Here is an 18,423-nt window from a genome sequence, read left to right on the forward strand (position 1 = left end):
CAATTAGCCTGGAGGTCAATTACTCACAGTGATATCAACAGCATTGAAGGCTTAAATACAACAAGACTATGCACACAGCCCACAAAGGGGTGCACCAAGAGCATCCACCTCAGGTGACTGGGGAGGCTGAGCCACTGGGCCCTATAGGACACCTACCACAAAAGACCACTCCATCAACTCAAGGAGACTTAGCAGCTACTCAATACATAGAAACAAACACAGGGAAGCAGGCAAAATGAAGAGACAAAGAAACATGACACAAATTAAAGAAATGCATGAAAGCAAACTACTGGATATAGAGTTCAAAACCACAGTTATAAGGTTACCCAAGAATCTTCTAGAAACCTCCAAGGAACTTATTGAGACCTTCAAGGATCTTAATGAGAATGCCAAAAAATTAGAAAATAACCAGTCAGAAATTAAGCATACACTGACTGAGAAAAAGAATAATATACAGAGATTCAACAGCAGACTAGAGGATTCCAAGAATCAAGTCAAAGATTTGAAGTACAAGGAAGCAAAAAACACCCAACCAGAAGAGCAAAAAGAAAAAATAATCCAAAAATATGAAGATAGTGTAAGGAGCCTCTGGGACAACTTCCAGCATACAAACATCCAAATTATGGGGGTGCCAGAAGAAGAGAGAGAGCAAGATATTGAAAACCTATTTGAAGAAATAATGACAGAAAATGTCCTCTAGTTGGTGAAAGAAATAGACTTACAAGTCCAAGAAGCACAGAGAACCTCAATCAAGAGAAATCCAAAGAGGACCACACTAAGACACATCATAATTAAAATGCCAAGGGCAAAAGACAAAGAGAGAATCTTAAAAGCAACAAGAAAAAAAAAGATAGTTACCTACAAGGGAGTACCCATGTGATTATGAGCTGATTTCTCAACAGAAACTATGCAGGCCAGAAGGGAGTGGCAAGAAATATTCAAAGTGATGAATAGCAAGAACCTACAACCAAGATTACTCTATCCAGCAAAGCTATCATTTAGAATTGAAGGTCAGATAAAGAGCTTCACAGACAAGAAAAAGTTAAAAGAGTTAATCACCACCAAACCAGTATTATATGAAATATAATAGAAGAGGACAAAAAAGAAAAAGATAAAGATAAAAAATTATGAACAACAAAGTGACAACAAATACTTATCTATCAACAAGTGAATCTAAAAATCAAGTGAATAGAAAATCTAAAGAACAGAATAAACTGGTTAATGTAATAGAATCAGGGGCATGGAAAGGGAGCAGAGCAGACTGACAATTCTTGGAGGGAAGGGAAGAGGTGCAAGAAGAGATTGGACAAAGAGCTTACACCTGTGGATGAGGACAGTGGGGAGGTGAGGGCCTAGGGTGGGAACTGAGTGGCAGGTAGCTATGGGTGGGGAGGGGAGAGGAACAACTGTAATAATCTGAATAAAGTTGTGTTTTTTTTTAAAAGTTATAGTACAAATATACAATGATGTATTACTTGGCCATAAAAAAGAATGAAATCTTACCATTTGCAAATGGATGGATTTCAAGGATATTATGCTAAGTAAAATAAATCAAATAGAAAACAAAAAATACCATATGATTTCCCTCATACATGGAATTTAAAGAACAAAATAAATAAACAAACAAAACAGGAACAGACTTGTAGATACAGAAAACAGACTGATGATTGCCTGAGGAGAGGGGAATTGAGGGGCTGGTGAAGAAGGTGAAAAGTACAAAATGGTAGTTACAAAATAGTCATGGGGATGTATAAGTACAAGAAATTGTAATAACTAGTTATGAAATAACAGATGGAGTATATGAGTGTCTAATCACTATACTGTACACCTGAAACTAATCCAAAATAACATTGAATGTAAACTATAATTGAAAAATAAAATTAAAATAATTTTTTTAATATATTTTATTGATTTTATACAGAGAGGAAAGGAGAGAGATAGAGAGTTAAAAACATCGATGAGAGAGAGTCATCAATCAGCTGCCTCTTGCACACCCACTACTGGAGATATGCCCACAATCAAGGTACATGCCCTTGACCAGAATCGAACCCGGGACCTTTCAGTCCCCAAGCTGACGCTCTGTCCATTGAGCCAAACCGGTTTTGGCTAAAATAAATTTTTAAAAAGAATAATGTTACATAAGAAAACCTATATTGAAATCCTTTACTATGAACTTACCATTGCAGCCTTCAGTGCCACAGAATCTAGGTTGGGAAAATTAGCTAAAGGACCCTAAAATAAATAAATAAATAAATAAATAAATAAATAAACAAACAAACAAACAAACACACACACACACACACACACAGACACACACAAAAGAAAAGGAAACAAGATGCAAAAAACATGCAGTTCATTTATAAAATACTAAAGGCCCAATGCCTGAATTTGTGCACAGGTGGGATCTGGCCAGCCTGGCCCCAATGAGGGCAGATTGGGACTGGGCCTGTCAGGAGGAGGAGTCATTTGAAGTTGGGGAGAGGGGCCGAGGGCAGTTGACTGGTAGTCCCACCCTTGATTGGGGTTGGGGGACTGACCAAGGTTCGGCAGCCGGGGGAGGGGCTGTGGAGGTTAGCCGGCCTACCTCACCCCTGACTGATGTATGTGGGTCCAATATAGAGCTGGCTGGGAAGAGGGGCCTCAGGAGGTTGTCCAATCAGCCCTGCCCTTGATGGGTTGGTGGGGGCCTATCAGGGGCGGAGCCGGCCGGGGTGGGGGAGAGGCTGCAGGAGGGTGGCCAGCTGGCCATATTCCCTATTATGTGTGTGTGGGTGATCAGGGGCTGAGCCAGCCAGGGGGAAGGGCGGCCACAGGGGCAGGAGGTTGGCCAGCCATCCCGCCCTCGATCAGCGTGGGAGAGGTCAATCTGGGGCAGGGCCAGCTGGGGGTAGGGACCCTGGGAGGTTGGAGGCTGGCCCTGCCCCAGATTGGGCCAGTTCATTGGCTGCAGTGGGCGTCATAGCGACTGGTCATTCTAGTCATTCCAGCATTCTGGTCACTGGCTTTTTATAATATACACTGAGTGGCCAAATTATTATGATCTCTAAATGCCTAATAATCTGACCACTCAGTGTATATCCTATGTAATAAAAGGCTAATATGCAAATTGTCCCCTTGACCAGGAGTTCTATCAGCAGGCAGGGTGGCCAACTGCCCATGTTTCCTCCCCCTGGCCAGGCTTGTTGGACCCCACCTATGCACCAATTCATGCACGAAGCCTCTAATATACTACACAAACACACACACACACACACACACACACACACACACACACTAAATGGCCAGATGTGTTCAAAGATCATGATAATCTGGCCACTCAGTGTAGATAGTCCATTAGTGAATTGCCTACATTTGGAAATTTAGCTTATTTCCAAAGAACTCAAGTGTCATCTCTTCAACCTCAATTATAACAGGGATCATGATATGTTCATTTTATATAAGTAGCAGAAAGGCACTCAATAATATTTGTTGGAGAGAGTAAAAATAGCATATTAACAATGGAAAAATCAGGATATCTCACATAAGCAAAAAATGAAAAAATGCAATCAGGCAGTTAGAGAATGGCAATGAGACATGGAGTCTTTAAGTGTTAGACTTTGACAACTTCATCGTAGCTAATAAAAGGATAATATGCAAATTGACTGTCACTCCAACACACAAGGTGGCTGCCCCCATGTGGACACAAGATGGCTAGCAGGGGAGGATGGTTGGGAGGGACCAGGCCTGCAGGGAGGGCAACTGGGGGCAACCAGGCCTGCAAGGAAGGGCAGTTGGGGGTTATCAGGCCAACAGGGGAGAGCAGTTAGGGGCAATCAGGCCAGCAGGGGAGCAGTTAGGTGTCAATCAGGCTTGCAGGGGAGTAGTTAGGGCAATTAGGCAGGCAAGCAGCCAGGCAGGCAAGCAGTTAGGAGTCAGCAGTACTGGATTGAGAGGCATGTCTGACAGCCTGTTTAAATGGGCAGTCAGACATCCGTAGAGGGGTGCCAGATTGGAGAGGGTGCAGGCTGGGCTGAGGGACACCCTTCCCTGTACACAAATTTTGTGCACCAATCCTCTGCTATAGTATAAAAATACAACAGTGTTGGTTCCTTAGGGAAGAAATTTGCTTACTGCTGTATCATAAGAGAAAACTTAAGATTTTTTATAGCTTTATTTAAGAATTGCTGGAATATAAAATATTCCTTTTTTTCTTTATTAAGATATTACATGTGTCCTTATACCCCCTTTGTAATATATTCTTCATGTTAACATCATTTAAAAGAGCCCTTTGCTTTTTTAAAGAAAGATGCTTACTTACCTAATTTTTAAGGGTTTCCACCACTCCATTATGAATTTCTATTGGAATTCTATAACTTAATAAGATTATATACTGGCTTCATAAGTATTTACTTTTCTAGAGTAATATACCATGGATTTGCTAAATTAAAAAAGAGATGACTGCTATTCATATAGTAATGTCTGAGTTCAATTAACTGATAATGATATAGGGCTTTAAAATTTTTTCCAGGATATTCTTTATATGTTTTATACTAATTTTTATATATTTTCATTACTTTCAACCCAAACTGTCTGTAATAAAAAGATAATTCATAGAACCATACATGTAGGTATTATCTCATTTACTCTAAGACCAACCCTTTGGAGCACATATTATTACCCCAATCTACAAAAGAAGAAACGGAGATAGTCATTTTCTTAGTGAAAAACAGCTATTAAGTAGAAGAGCCAAGATTCAAACCAGAGTCTAATTATAGAATCTATACTCTAACCCAGGGGTCTTCAAACTTTTTAAAGTGGGGGCCAGATCACGGTCCCCCAGAGAGCTGGAGGGCCGGACTATATGAACTACTAATTCCTACTGTAACACCTCGGCTGTGCTCACCGCCCAAAAAACCTGGCGGGCAGGATCAGACTCCCCTGGGGGCTGCATGTGGCCCGCGGGCCGTAGTTTGAAGACCCCTGCAACCTGATGTATTTCTCTAATTATTAGTAGGTACATCCACATGCTTACCTGTTCAGGTTTATGTTGCTGTATGGTGTTATAGATGTAACTCAATCCTGACCTAGTTAAAACGTAAGAAGCTTGCTCATTTATAAGTGTGTCCAAATGTGCTTCAACCTAAGATAAAACACAATAAAAAGAAATATTTTAAAAGACTTATAAGACCAATGAGAGTAGAAGTAGACTATCCTGCAGTCTTAGTTCTTCACCATGGGGCTGTTTCGTGAAGTAGTTATGATACCAGTCTGTAGGGCACAGGGACTGCTTCTGTAACAAAGGCACTTCCTTCCCCTAAAGAGGAAGTCCTAAGGAGAAAAAGCCTTACTTTCAAAGACAATTAAAGAGGATTCCAAGACTAGCCACCAGTCCAAAATTTTGAGTTACTTTTCAGCTCTTTTAAAAGCTGGTAATAAGCCCTAGCTGGTTTGGCTCAGTGACTAGAGCATCAGCCTGGGATTGAAGGGTCTCAGGTTCCATTCCAGTCAAACCTGATTGCCCAGGTTGCAGGCTCAATTCCCAGTAGGGGGTATGCAGGAGGCAGCCACTCAATGATTATTTCTCATTAATTATGTTTCAATCTCTTTCTTCCTCTCCCTACCTCTCCGAAATCAATTCTGGGAAAAGTAAGGGCCTGATGTTCTTAACTTCCTCACTCCCTCACCCTCCTAACTACCTAGCCTGACTCCAACACTCAAATATGCCAACTGGAAAAGCCTGAATTAAATCCCATTAGGGCTGAGGCAGTAAGTTCTCTGAGGAGAAAGCAGATCTGTGACAACAAGAGGAGAGTTGAGGAAGGTTAAAGATTTCAGGCTCAAGAGCTGCCTAAGACTCAGGTAGCAGAAATGACTTGTATGTGCTAGCTGCTTTGTGCTGTGTTTGGGAAACCAGAGGCAGAAGGCACAGAAGGGAACTACCCTACTGGGTTGAAATATTCCCTAGTGGGAAGAAATCTGTGTTCCCTTATTTTTACCAGTATAGGCCTGACAGTCTGGAGGTCTTCTTCTATTCCTCACAGGAAGTTCCCTCAGTTTTACCAGTTTGTTTGCCAGTAATACAGTACACTACTAACTGTGCTATTACCATCAGAATGCTTGCCACTGACTTAAGTAACTCCAATAGGAGCCCCTTTTAAAACTTAAAAATGACTTAAAAAGAGGTGAGTAGCTTCTAAGAGGAAGCACATCTGAATAATCAGAATAGGTATCTCTTCTCGAGGTAACACTACTGAAAGACACAGAGTACTTTATTTTTATTTTTTTAAGTGAATCCCCAAGAAAGTAAAATGAGTCCTTACTAGATTTACTGGGAATCAAAGAAAAACAAAATGTGCAAATGTAAACATTTAATGAAAGAGTTACTGATAAGATCCAAATTAGTACCTAAAAAGAAAAATGGAAGAAACATCAAAGAAATAGATTACAGTGAAGAGGTTTAAAAAGAAATTAAAATATAGACTCAATAGATACTATTAAGTCAAATAAGTACTGGAGCTTCAGATACAAAAATAATAGATGAAGAATAATTAAAGATAATACAAACTTTATTGAGAAAAAGAAAGGGTTAAAGCTTCAGACTGAAATGGCTCTGGAAAGTTCAATATAAAAATAAGGGAAAAAGAGATGTACCAAAAAATATTCTGAGGAAATATATGAACTCAAAGGAACAGCCTCACAAGTTTCCAGATGGATAAAACAGATTGTCACAAACAAAAGAGAAAAAGACTAGCCTGGACTTTTTACTTGAAACACTAAGTAAAGCTGAGTCAGAGTAGAAAAGAAAAGGTCTGACAATCAAGGAACTTTTACTCAACAAAGTAAACTGCTAATTTTCGGGGCCTGATAAACCATGTCTTCTAGTATGCACATCCTTGTATAATCCGTTCACACACTATGGGTTGGTCCATGCCACTAGCACCAGCCAGAATGCAAGTGCACACCTAAGCACTTACACAGTGGGGCCTGCTCTCTTGAAATGCAAAATAAATAAATAAATAAATCTATGAATATTTAAGAAATGCAGGTAATTGGTGATAAAACATTGATATACTTAAATACCTGATATACTTAAATACCTAGAAAAAGATTTAGACAAATGAAAGAATTTGAAATTGAAATAATGATAAGTACAGTAAAAACTAATATGCTTAAAAATAAATTTACTAATTTTATATAAAACTATGCAAGAAAGGGAAATTAATCATACTTCATTATATTTCTTTTTAAATAGAAAATATCACTAATTCTTCAGAAAACCACAAAACTTTACAAATAAATGTTTACTGTAACCACTGCCAAACTGTTCATATATTTGTGATAACACAACATTCAGGGTTTTAAAAAATTATGTATATCTACCAATAATCACTACTTCAAAATCAGAATTCAAGTATCTGGTAAATTTTCTACAAGGCTTTTTTTAGCCATTTTATAAAATGCTAAGTGATACTGTTTGGATAAGGAAGAGAGTGATTGATATAATAAATTGTAATGTTTTACCTAACATTGGTTTATACACCTTCTGCACTTGCCACACCATAGCATATTCAGTTCAGAAACTGAAATCTGCATACAGAATAAATGTTCAAATTAATCAGAAAAGCTTTATTCTACCACTACATATTGTATATACTATCTACCCATAACATATTCTGACTTCTCCAAAGCAAAACTAAATGATTGCCCTGACTGGTTTGGCTCAGTGGATAGAGTGTCGGCCTGTGGACAGAAGGGTCCCGGGTTCGATTTCGGTCAAGGGCATGTACCTTGGTTGTGGGCACATCCCCAGTAGGGGATGTGCAGGAGGCAGCTGATCAATGTTTCTAACTCTCTATCCCTCTCCCTTCCTCTCTGTAAAAAAATCAATAAAATATATATTAAAAAAACAAAACAAAACAAAAAACAAACCCTAAAATGTGTGTGTGTGTGTGTGTATGCGCACGCAGCTTTTCATCAGACTATAAGGAAGAGTTTATAGGAATTAGGGCATAAAGCTAGTAACTGAGATTATATACAGAAAAATGATTCCATCACAGTGACGTCATTTTATGGCAAAATTAACCTGAAACTGTAGCATTTCTAGACGTCTGTCAGTAAATTCAAATAGAGCTAATGTTGTCTTCATCATATACAGTGAATTGACCATGAAAGTTGCCATGTCAGCTGTGCCTAAATTGCTGGCTGACACAGTACACATCTGAAGGAGAGGATCCAAGATACACGATAAAACCTGTAAATGAAATATAAAATAAAAATTATTCTTTAATTCCCAATCAGTGATACAGGCCTATACAGAATGCTAATGGTTAATGGCACTTCAGAATGAAAGTCAAACTAATTTGAAAGGTGCCAACTTACAAAATCACATAAGAAAAGATTAAATGGTATAATAATCAGAATACTTTTTTAAATGAGCATAACGGTATGAGTATTTTTTAAATTAAAGATAACTAATTTAATATTTGGGGGAAAAAACAATGAAAAGGTTTATCAAAATATATGGATCATAAAATACCAGAATTTCAATGGAATTTACAATAGAAGAGTAATAAGCAATAATTAAAAACAAATTTACAACATACCTGCACAAAATCAGCTTGACGGGCATCTAATGGTACAACTGAGGAATCATGAGATGACAAAACTTCACGCAACAACATGAGTGTCTGATTTAATGCAGAACTTGGTCCAAGATCAGGTGGTGGGAGTTCAACCTAAAATAAGGTATGGTTTAGCCACTGCTTTAACTTTAACGTCACACACTCTTTGAACTCAAAAGAAAGCAACTTATAACTGACCATGTGCGAAAACGGGTTCAGGTAGGAATATGCCTACTCTGTTCAGTTTGTCCTTGTGATTTATTAATAGTCATTGCAAATGCTGGCATCATAAGAAACTGTCGAGGCCAGTGTCAGAAGGGGACAAATCAATTCTTGGAATCAGAACAACATCTCCTTCTGCAGATCCTGTGAATATTTCAGCTTTGATTATGTTAGATTGCAGCCTTTTGATAATAAATCTAGTACCATCACAAAGACCCCATTTACAATCTTAATTGTAAATGGGGTCTTTGTGATGATTGCACCTACTTTCAATTTTAATTTATGACACAGCATTCCCAAAGGAGTAATACTATTAAAAAATTCGATGGGAAATTTTTGCTTTTCAACATTATCTGTTGAATCAATGGAATTATCACTTAAATACATGTGAAAATCTCCATCGAATATATATCCGAAATTTCTTCATTTAATTTTTGAACATGCTCATTTTTTGGACAAAGAATCACTGATTTAGATACATTTTTAATATTATCTATAGATATAGTATTTCCAAAGATTGCTTCAATAATAGATCCATTACAAATCATTTCACAGGGGATTTCAGTACTATCCATTCCTAAATAAAAACTGCTACCAAGTTTGCCATCTCCATGTTTTACTAACCATTCACTATAAGCAGAATATTCTGATCTCATATTTGTTATAACAGACAATTTTCTGAAACATCCCCACACATTACAGTACTTTAAACTTGTTTGTACTATGGCCGATCACATAGCATGGGGCACAATACTGAGACATTGTCAAAAATTCCCTCCAAGAAGGAGAACTTTCCCACCAAATGCAACATTTAAATTAATAATTTCTCTTAGTAATCTGTTTATGGTGCTTATAGCATGACTGGATAACATGGTGCATTCATCAATAAGAAGTTGGGCCTTTCTAATGGTTTTAGCAACTTCACTCTTTATATCAAGTCTAGAAATTTGAAGTTTCATTTAATGGAATTGGTAATTTATATTGGTTCTTCCACCAAGAAGTAAATTCATAGCAATTCATGTAGATGCTGGGGGCAAAATAGTACCACAAGCTCTAATATAACGTATTAAAACTTTATAAAGATACTAGAGGCCTGGTGCACAAAATTTTTGCACAGAGGGGGGTTGAGGGTGTCCCTCACCCAGCCTGCACCGTCTCCAATCTGCGATCCCTCTCACAATCCAGGACTGCTGGCTCCAAATGGCTTGCCTGCATGCCTGCCTGATTGCCCCTAACTGCTTCTGCCTGCCAGCCTGATCACCCCCTAACCACTCCCCTGCCATCCTGATTGATGCCAAACTGCTCCCCTGCAAGCCTGATTGCCCCTAACTGCTCCCCTGCCGGCCTGGTCACTCCTAACTGCCCTCCCCTGCTGGCTTGGTTACCCCTAACTGTCCTCCCCTGCAGGCCTGGTTGCCCCCAACTGCCTCCGCGGCTGGCCCAGTCACCCTTAACTGCTCTCCCTTGCCAGCCTGGTCCCCCCAAAACTGCCCTCCTTTGAAAGCCTGGTCAGTCACAACTGCCCTCCCCTGCAGGCCTGGTTGCCCCTAACTGCCCTCCCCTGCTGTCCCGGTCACCCCTAATTGTCCTCCCCTGCTGTCCCGGTCACCCCTAATTGTCCTCCCCTGATGGCCTGGTTGACCCTAAATGCCCTCCCCTGCAGGCCTGGTTCCCCCAACTGTCCTCTCCTGCAGGCTAGGTTGTCACCAACTGCCCTCCACTGAAGCCCTGGTTCCCCGCAACTACCCCCTCTGCAGGCATGGTCACCCCCAACTGTCCTCCCCTGCAGGACTGGTCCCTACCAACTGCCCTCCCTCCCCTGAAGGCCCTGTCACCCACAACTGCCCTCCCCTGCTGGCCTTGTTACCCACACCTATCCTACCAAACTTGCCAGATCGCCCACAACTACTCTCTGCTGCCTGCCATCTTGTGGTGGCCATCTTTGACTACATGGGGGCAGCCATTTGTGCAAGTGTGTGGGTCAATTTGCATAATATATCTTTATTATATAGTACACATGAGTCTATTTGAACTCACCTTATTTAGAGGTCCTTGAATTATTTCTTTACTTGTATCTTTAATCAAACATGGGAATTTTTGAGCTATTATTTCATCAGATATTCTCTCTTCACTTTTCTCTCTTCTTTTTCTAGCATTTCCACAATATACAAGCTGATCTGATTAATAGTATTCCACAGGTGACTTGGGCTCTGTATTTTCAACTGATTCCTCAGACTTGAAATTTCCATTGAACTATCTTTAAGGTCATTAAGTCATTCTTCTACCTGCTCAAATCTCTCTCTTTTTATTTTTTTATTTTATTAAAGTATTACATATATGTCCTTATCTCCCTATTACCCCCCAACCACCCTCCCATTCATGCTTTCAACCCCTTGTTGTCTGTGCCCATCGACTGGTAAGGCTTATATGCATGCATACAAGGCCTTTGGTTTATTTTTCCCCTTTATCTCCACCCTCCCCTACCTTCCCTCTGAGGTCTGAAGGTCTAAAAGATGCTTCTCTGTCTCTGGATCCGTTTTTGTTCATCAGCTTATATTGTTCATTATTTTCCACAGATGACTGAGATCATGTGATAGTTATCTTTTTCTGATTGGTTCATTTCATTTAGCATAATGCTCTCTAGTTACATTCATGCTGCTGCAAATGGTAAAAATTCCTTCTTTTTTACCCCAGCATAGTATTCCATTGTATAGATGTACCATGGTTTTTTAATGCACTAATCTGCTATGGACACCTAGGAAGATTCCATATCTTAGCTATGGTAAATTGTGCTGCTATGAATGTAGATGTGCATATATCCATTCTGATAGGTGTTTCTAGTTTCTTGGGATATATTCCTAGAAGTGGGATTACTGAGTCAAATGGGAGTTCCATTTTTAGTTTTTGAGGAAACTCCATACTGTTCTCCACAGTGGCTGCACCAGTCTGCATTCCCCTCAGCAGTGCACAAGGGTTCCTTTTTCTCTGCAACCTCGCCAGCATTTGTCCTTTGTTGATATGTTGATGATGGCCATTCTGACAAGATGAGATAGTTCTGCATTGTTTTTTTCATTTTCATCCCTCAGATGATTGACTTTGAACATGTTTTCAAATATTTCTTGACCTTCCTTATGTCTTATTTTGTTGACCATTTTTTGATTGGGTTCTTTGTCTTCCTTTTGTTAATTTGTATGAGTTCCCAGTAAATGTTGGAGATTAAATCCTATTGGAGATAACATTGACAAATATGTTCTCCCATGCAGTGGGCTTTCTTGTTGTTTTGCTGATGGTTTATTTTGCTGTGCAGAAGCTTTTTATTTTGATGCATTCCAATATGTTTACTTTTTCCTTAGTATCCATTGCCCTTGGAGCTATATCATTAAATATATTGCTATGACAAATGTCTGCTATTTTGCTACCTATGGCTTCCTCTAACATTTTTATGGTTTCCCATCTTAGGTTTAAGTTCTTTATCCATTTTGAGTTTATTTTTGTGTATGGTGTAAGTTGGTGGTCAGTTTCAGTTTTTTGCATATATCTGTCCAATTTCCCAAACACCATTTATTGAAGAGACTGTTTGACTCCATTGCATGTTCTTGCTTCCTTTGTCAAATATTAATTGAGCATAGTGGTTTGGGTTGATTTCTGGGTTCTCTATTCTATTCCATTGATCTATATGTCTTTTCTTGTGTCAGTACCGGGCAGTTTTGAAAACAGTGGCTTTGTAATACAGCTAAATAGCTGGCATTGAGATCCCTCCAACATTGTTCTTCTTTCTCAGGATTGTTGCAGCTACTCAGGGTCTTTTCTTTTTTATTTCAGATGAATTTTTGGAGAGTTTGTCCTAGGTCTTTGAAATATGCCATTGGTATTTTGATAGGGAGTGCATTGAATGTGCAGATTACTTTAGGTAGTATGGGCATTTTATTGATGTTGGTTCTACAAATACATGGACATGGTATGTTCTTCCACCTGTTTGTGACTTTGAGCTGAACCCAATTTGATAGAATTTTGTTGAGAATTTTAGCATCTATGTTCATCAAGGATATTGGCTTGTAATTCTCTTTTATTGTATTGTCTCTATATGATTTTTGTATTACAGTGATGCTGGCTTCATAAAATGAGCTTGGAAGTGTTCTGTCCTCTTGAATTTTTTGGAAGTGTGAGGAGGATAGGATTCAGTTCTTCCTTGAATGTTTGGTAAAACTCCCCTGTAAGTCATCTGGCCCCAGGCTTTTGTTTGTTTTTGATGACTGCTTCAATTTCTTCCACAGTTATTGGCCTATTGAGATTTTTAGATTCTTCCTGATTGAGTTTTGGAAGGTTGTATTTTTCTAGGACTATGTCCATTTCATCCAGGTAGTCTAGTTTGATGGATAAGAGTTGTTCAGAGTATTTATTAACAATGCTTTGTTTTTCTCTGGGACTTATTATTTTACCTCTTTCATTTCTGATTTTATTTGGGTCCTCTCTCTTTGCTTCTTGGTGAGCCTGACTAGAGAGGTTCATTAATCTTGTTTATCCTTTCAAAGTACGAGCTCTTGATTTCTTAGATCTTTTGTATTGTTTCTCTGGACTGTATGTCATTTATTTCTGCTCTGATCTTTATCATCTCCTTCCTTCTGCTCACTCTGGGCTTCTCTTGTCACTCTCTTTCAAATTCTTTAAGTTGTATAGTTACAGGACTGCTTTCATTGTTTCCCAGATTTTGGATTGTTGTGTTTTCGTTGTCATTTGTTTCCAGCATGTTTTTAATTTCTTCTTTGATCTCTTTGGTAACCCAATCATTGTTTAATAGCATGCTATTCAGCTTCCAAGTGTTTGAATTTTTTTTATTGTTTTTATTATAGTTTATTTCTAATATTATGCTATTGTCGTTTGAGAAGATGCTTGATATGATTTCAGTCTTCTTTAATTTGGAGAGACATTGCTTGTGACCCAATTTGTGGTCTAACTTTGAAAGTGTCTAATGTGCACTTGAGAAGAACGTGTATTTTCTGGCTTTGGGGTGAAATGTTTTGAAGGTGTCAATTGATTCCAACTGGTCTAGTGAGTTATTTAGGATTGCTATTTCTTTGCTGATTTTTTGTCTAGAGGATTTATCCAGTGATGTCAGTGGTGTATTAAAGTTTCCTACTATGATTGAATTGTTGTAGATCTCTCCCTTAGTATCTTCCAATCGCTTTTTTTTTTGTTTTTGTTTTTTGTTTTTTGTTTGTTTGTTTGTTTGTTTTATATATGTATGTGCTCCTGCATTGGGTGCATATATGTTTATCAGGGTTATATTCTCTTGTTGTATCTATCCCTTTAGTATTATGAAGTGGCTTTCCTTATCTCTTGTTATGGCCTTTATTTTGAGGTCTAATTTGTCAGATATAAGTATTGCTACTCCAGCTTTTTTTTTTTTTTTTTTTTTTTTCATTTCCATTTGCCTGAAAGATGTTTTTCCATCCCTTCACTTTCAGTCCACATGAGTCCCTTTTACTGAGGTGGGTCTCTTGTAGACTGCCTATACATGGGTCATGTTTTTTCATCCCTTCAGCCACTGGATGTCTTTTGATTGGAGCATTTAGTCCATTTAAATTTAAAGTTGTTATTGAAAGGAACTTGTTTATAACCATTTTTATTTTTTGTGGCATTCCTTCTTACCTTTTTTTCTTTTCTCTTTTTATAGCATTCCCTTTAGCATTTCTTGCATTGCTGCCTTAGTAGTGATAAACTCCCTTAGCCTTTTTCTTCTTGTGAAGCTCCTTATTTCCCCTTCAATTTTGAACAGCAGTCTTGCTGGAGAGAATATTCGTGGATCCAGTCCCTTGCTTTGCCTCACTTTTTAAATTTCCTTCCACTCTTTTCTGGCCTGATGTGTTTCTGTTGAGAAATCATTTTATAATCTAATGGGAGATCCCTTTGTAGCTAACTTTCTGTCTCTCTCTTACAGCCTTTTAAAAATTTTCTCTTTGATCTGAAGGTTTGCCATCATAATTAAGATGTGTCTTGGTGTGGGTCTTTCTGGCTCATCTTGTTTGAGATTCTCTGTGCTTGTGTGAATTTTTCTTCTCCACATCAGGAAAGTTTTCTGATATTAATTCTTCAAATAGGATTTCTAACCCTTGTTCCTTTTCCTTTTATTCTTGCACCTCTACTATTTGTATGTTGCTTCGTTTCATGTTGTCCCAAAGCTTCATTAGGCTCTCCTCCTGTCTTTTCATTTTTTTCTCCAATTGTAGTTCAATTTGGGTGTGTTTTGCCTCCCTGTGTTCTAATTTGCTAATTTGGTCCTCCATTTCTCCTAGTCTACTGTTGAAACTTAACCATGGTGTTTTTTATTGCAGCTATATCACTCTTCATTTCTTCTTGATTCTTACATAAGTTGTTGATTTTTTTTCATCCATCTGGTTTATGAACTGCATGATTCTAAATTCCTTGTCTGACATATTGCACGCCTCTGTTTCATTTAGTTGCTTTTCTGGTGATTTCTCCTTTTTCTTTCCTTTGGGAGTTTGTCTACCCATTTTTTTCTCACCAGGGTACTTAGGTGTTGAGCTGAGCAGGGGCTGCCCCTTGGGTGGCAATGGCTCCTCATGCAGCGGCTGCTCTTCAGGCAGTCGCAGCAGCGGCTACTCCTCAGTTGGCAGTTGCGCCTCTTGTAACCGCTGTTCATAGCAGTGGTGGCTCCTCTGGTTGTTTGGGGGAGACTGCTCCACAGCTGTTGCTCTTCGGAAGGGGTGGGCTGTTCATGAAGCTTCTCCTCCTTGGGCTGGGGTGGACTGTGCGGCTGCTGCTCCTGGGAGGGGGATAGGCTACTTGTGTTGCTATTGCTCCACTGACAAGGGCAGGCTACTCACAGGGATCCTACTCCTTTAGTGGGGCAGGTTGCACACAGCTGTTGCTCCTCGGATGGGGGCAGACTGTTTGTGTGGCTGCTGCTCCATAGACAGGGGCAGGCTGCTCACAGGGTTGCTGATCCTAAGATGGATGCAGGCTGCTTGTGCAACTGCTGCTCCTGGGATGGGGGTGGGATGCTCACAATCTGCTGCTCCTTGGATGAGGGCGGTCTGCTTGAGGGGACTGCCTCTCATTGGATGGGGGCAGGCTGCTCACAAGGCTACTGCTCCTTGGATGGAGGCAGGTTGCTCGCACGGCTGCTGCTTCTCAGACAGGGGTGGGCTGTTCACGAGGTCATCATTTCCCCCCCATTATTTTTGTGCTTTTTAGGTTCTCTAACTCCTTGGTTTTTCCAACCTGTTCATACACTGTTTTCTTACTCTTCATATTCTAGATATTTAAGATTAATACCAATATTCCTCAAGTGGCTATCTTTGGAATTATTTTTTGATCCCTCCCTATAATTTACTAACATCCAGTCAGTCATCAAGTTTGGAAAATTTATATTTACCTTTCAAGAATCTATCCTTCATGGCTCTTCCTAGAAGCCTTCGAGCACATATTTCCATTAAAATTACTTCATTAGTGCCCTAATTGCCCAATTTGCAACCTAGCCTTTCTCCTATTTATATGCCATACTACTTTCCAAGTGATATTTTTATTAAATGAAAAAATTTTTTTATTTGTGACTCAAAGCTTGTGTTCTTGCATGTTTTGTTTATTTCCTCTACTCAGGATAACCTATACTCAGTCCTATCTAAATCCCCCATAACCTTCAAAGTTCAATTCCTTTATGTCCCTCTCAGAAAAGCTCCTCTCTGCAAAGGAGTATATAAAGGTATACTCTTCTTAATATGTTAAGAGGCCTTGAACACACACCTTTCAAAAAACATGTGATTCTGTAGTAATCACTTATTTATTAGACTATTTTCTGCTAAAGGAGAAGCAATTTGAGGCCAATAGACCTTGATTGTTTGATTTTGAATTCTCATCACCTCGCACATTTATTCATGTTTAAAGTTTTTATCATATATAAATAATTTCTTAAAAATTGTATCAAAATAAAAATGCCTATAAATTATATACATAACCAGAATTGTTAGTAAACTTTTTGTGTAAACAGAAATACATAAAACAGGAAAAATATAAGATAAATATTCCAGTTCTGCAAATTCATGCTGCTTTTACAAAAGAATTTGAGTCATGCATGGGGGTCACAAAGAAAACTTCTTATTAAGGCTTCTCTGTGTTCAGGAATGTAAAAATTGACAAGATACTCTTGATTGCTACTGACTGTTATACACTATATTATAAAACCTGTGCCTAATATATTCATGCTATTAGATACAACAACATAGTTAAAAAGGAAAAGATGCCAGCATAGTGACTATAATGCATCCTTGAAAAACTTTAGACTTTAATAATTAAAAGAAAAAATTTAATCACTATAAACCCATTCCTTTAGTTCCTGTCACAACACACTGCTCAATTTAAAATATTAGTTCTCATAGGATTCCTTCAGGTTTCTGTTGCTGTTATTTATTTGGTTTTATTTCTTGGGGAAGGGGTTATTATCATGTTTATTTCCATAATAAATTATAGTACTAAATTCAAAGGAGCATACATTTCATAAAGACAAAGCTAGATCATCAGAGAGTAAAATCACAATAAGCTGTTTTTAAAAACATTAAGTAAGAGTTCCAGTTTTCTAAGTAGTATGTAATTTTAGCTCTGACCTAAATACAGTAAGATTGATTTAGTTACAAAATTTTGGTTATAGAAAAACGGTAGTGAAACTAGAGCTTAAGATCCTATCTCCAATTATGACTCAAAGTTATGCTGTTCCAGGAATACAGGCTATAAACCTACATCCAGTAAGCATCTCAAAATGAATTTTGTTATTCATAGGAAGAACTCAAGAAAACATTTTATGGAATGAGAAAAAAAATCACCCAGTGTAAAATCAGCAAAATATTAAATGTGAAAGATACACATTCAAATAGTTTAAAAATTGCATTTTTCAAACATACCTTGTCCATTAATTTACTTGCATGAAGACTCAAGCTATTGAAGAATATTTTTTTGCTTAGCAAATGCATTTCTTCAATGGTAGTCAACAATGTGGTTGCACTATTTCCAACAATGCCACTAAAAGCAAAGAATATTTCAGGTTGTAAAACAGGCTAAATCAATTCAGTTATTTAATTGAATAAAATTATTTAGAAAGATATAGATTTATTATAAATAAAAGTTTATTTTATTACATTTATTGGGATGACACTGTTAACAGATTACAAGTGTACATTCCTATAATAAATGAAGTGTTTATTGCATTGTGTGCCCACCAACCAAAGTCAAATAAAAAAAATGTTTTTTGGGGTGTTTTTTTTTAAATATACTTTTTATTGATTTTTCACAGAGAGGAAGAGAGAGGGATAGAGAGTTAGAAACATCGATGAGAGAGAATCATCGATCAGCTGCCTCCTGCACAGCCCCCACTGGGGACATGCCCGCAACCAAGGTACATGCCCTTGCCTGGAATCGAACCCGGGACCTTTCAGTCCGCAGGCCGATGCTCTATCCACTGAGCCAAACCGGTCCCGGCGAAAAAATGTTTTTATATAGAAGATTCATAATGGTATAAAAATTTACATCAGTAACTGTGAATTAAAACCAATTACTCTGGTTTCACATAAAAATGAGAGTTGGTGTATTT

General features: G+C 38.4%; 1 protein-coding gene across 1 annotated transcript in view; it reads right to left on the reverse strand.

The window, feature by feature from the left end:
* Window positions 1-18,423, reverse strand: part of COG6 (component of oligomeric golgi complex 6) — a 79,421-nt gene that overhangs the window by 14,069 nt on the left and 46,929 nt on the right. The window contains exons 13-17 of the mRNA XM_084879388.1: window positions 17,738-17,855; window positions 8,583-8,714; window positions 8,063-8,230; window positions 5,012-5,119; window positions 2,179-2,232 (exon numbers count right to left, since the gene is read on the reverse strand). Coding sequence (XP_084735514.1) covers window positions 2,179-2,232; window positions 5,012-5,119; window positions 8,063-8,230; window positions 8,583-8,714; window positions 17,738-17,855 — 580 coding nt within the window. The remainder of the gene's footprint in view (window positions 1-2,178; window positions 2,233-5,011; window positions 5,120-8,062; window positions 8,231-8,582; window positions 8,715-17,737; window positions 17,856-18,423) is intronic.

Source organism: Pipistrellus hanaki (genome assembly GCF_964339955.1).
Source record: "Pipistrellus hanaki genome assembly, chromosome: 3".
In the NCBI taxonomy this organism is placed as follows: domain Eukaryota; kingdom Metazoa; phylum Chordata; class Mammalia; order Chiroptera; family Vespertilionidae; genus Pipistrellus; species Pipistrellus hanaki.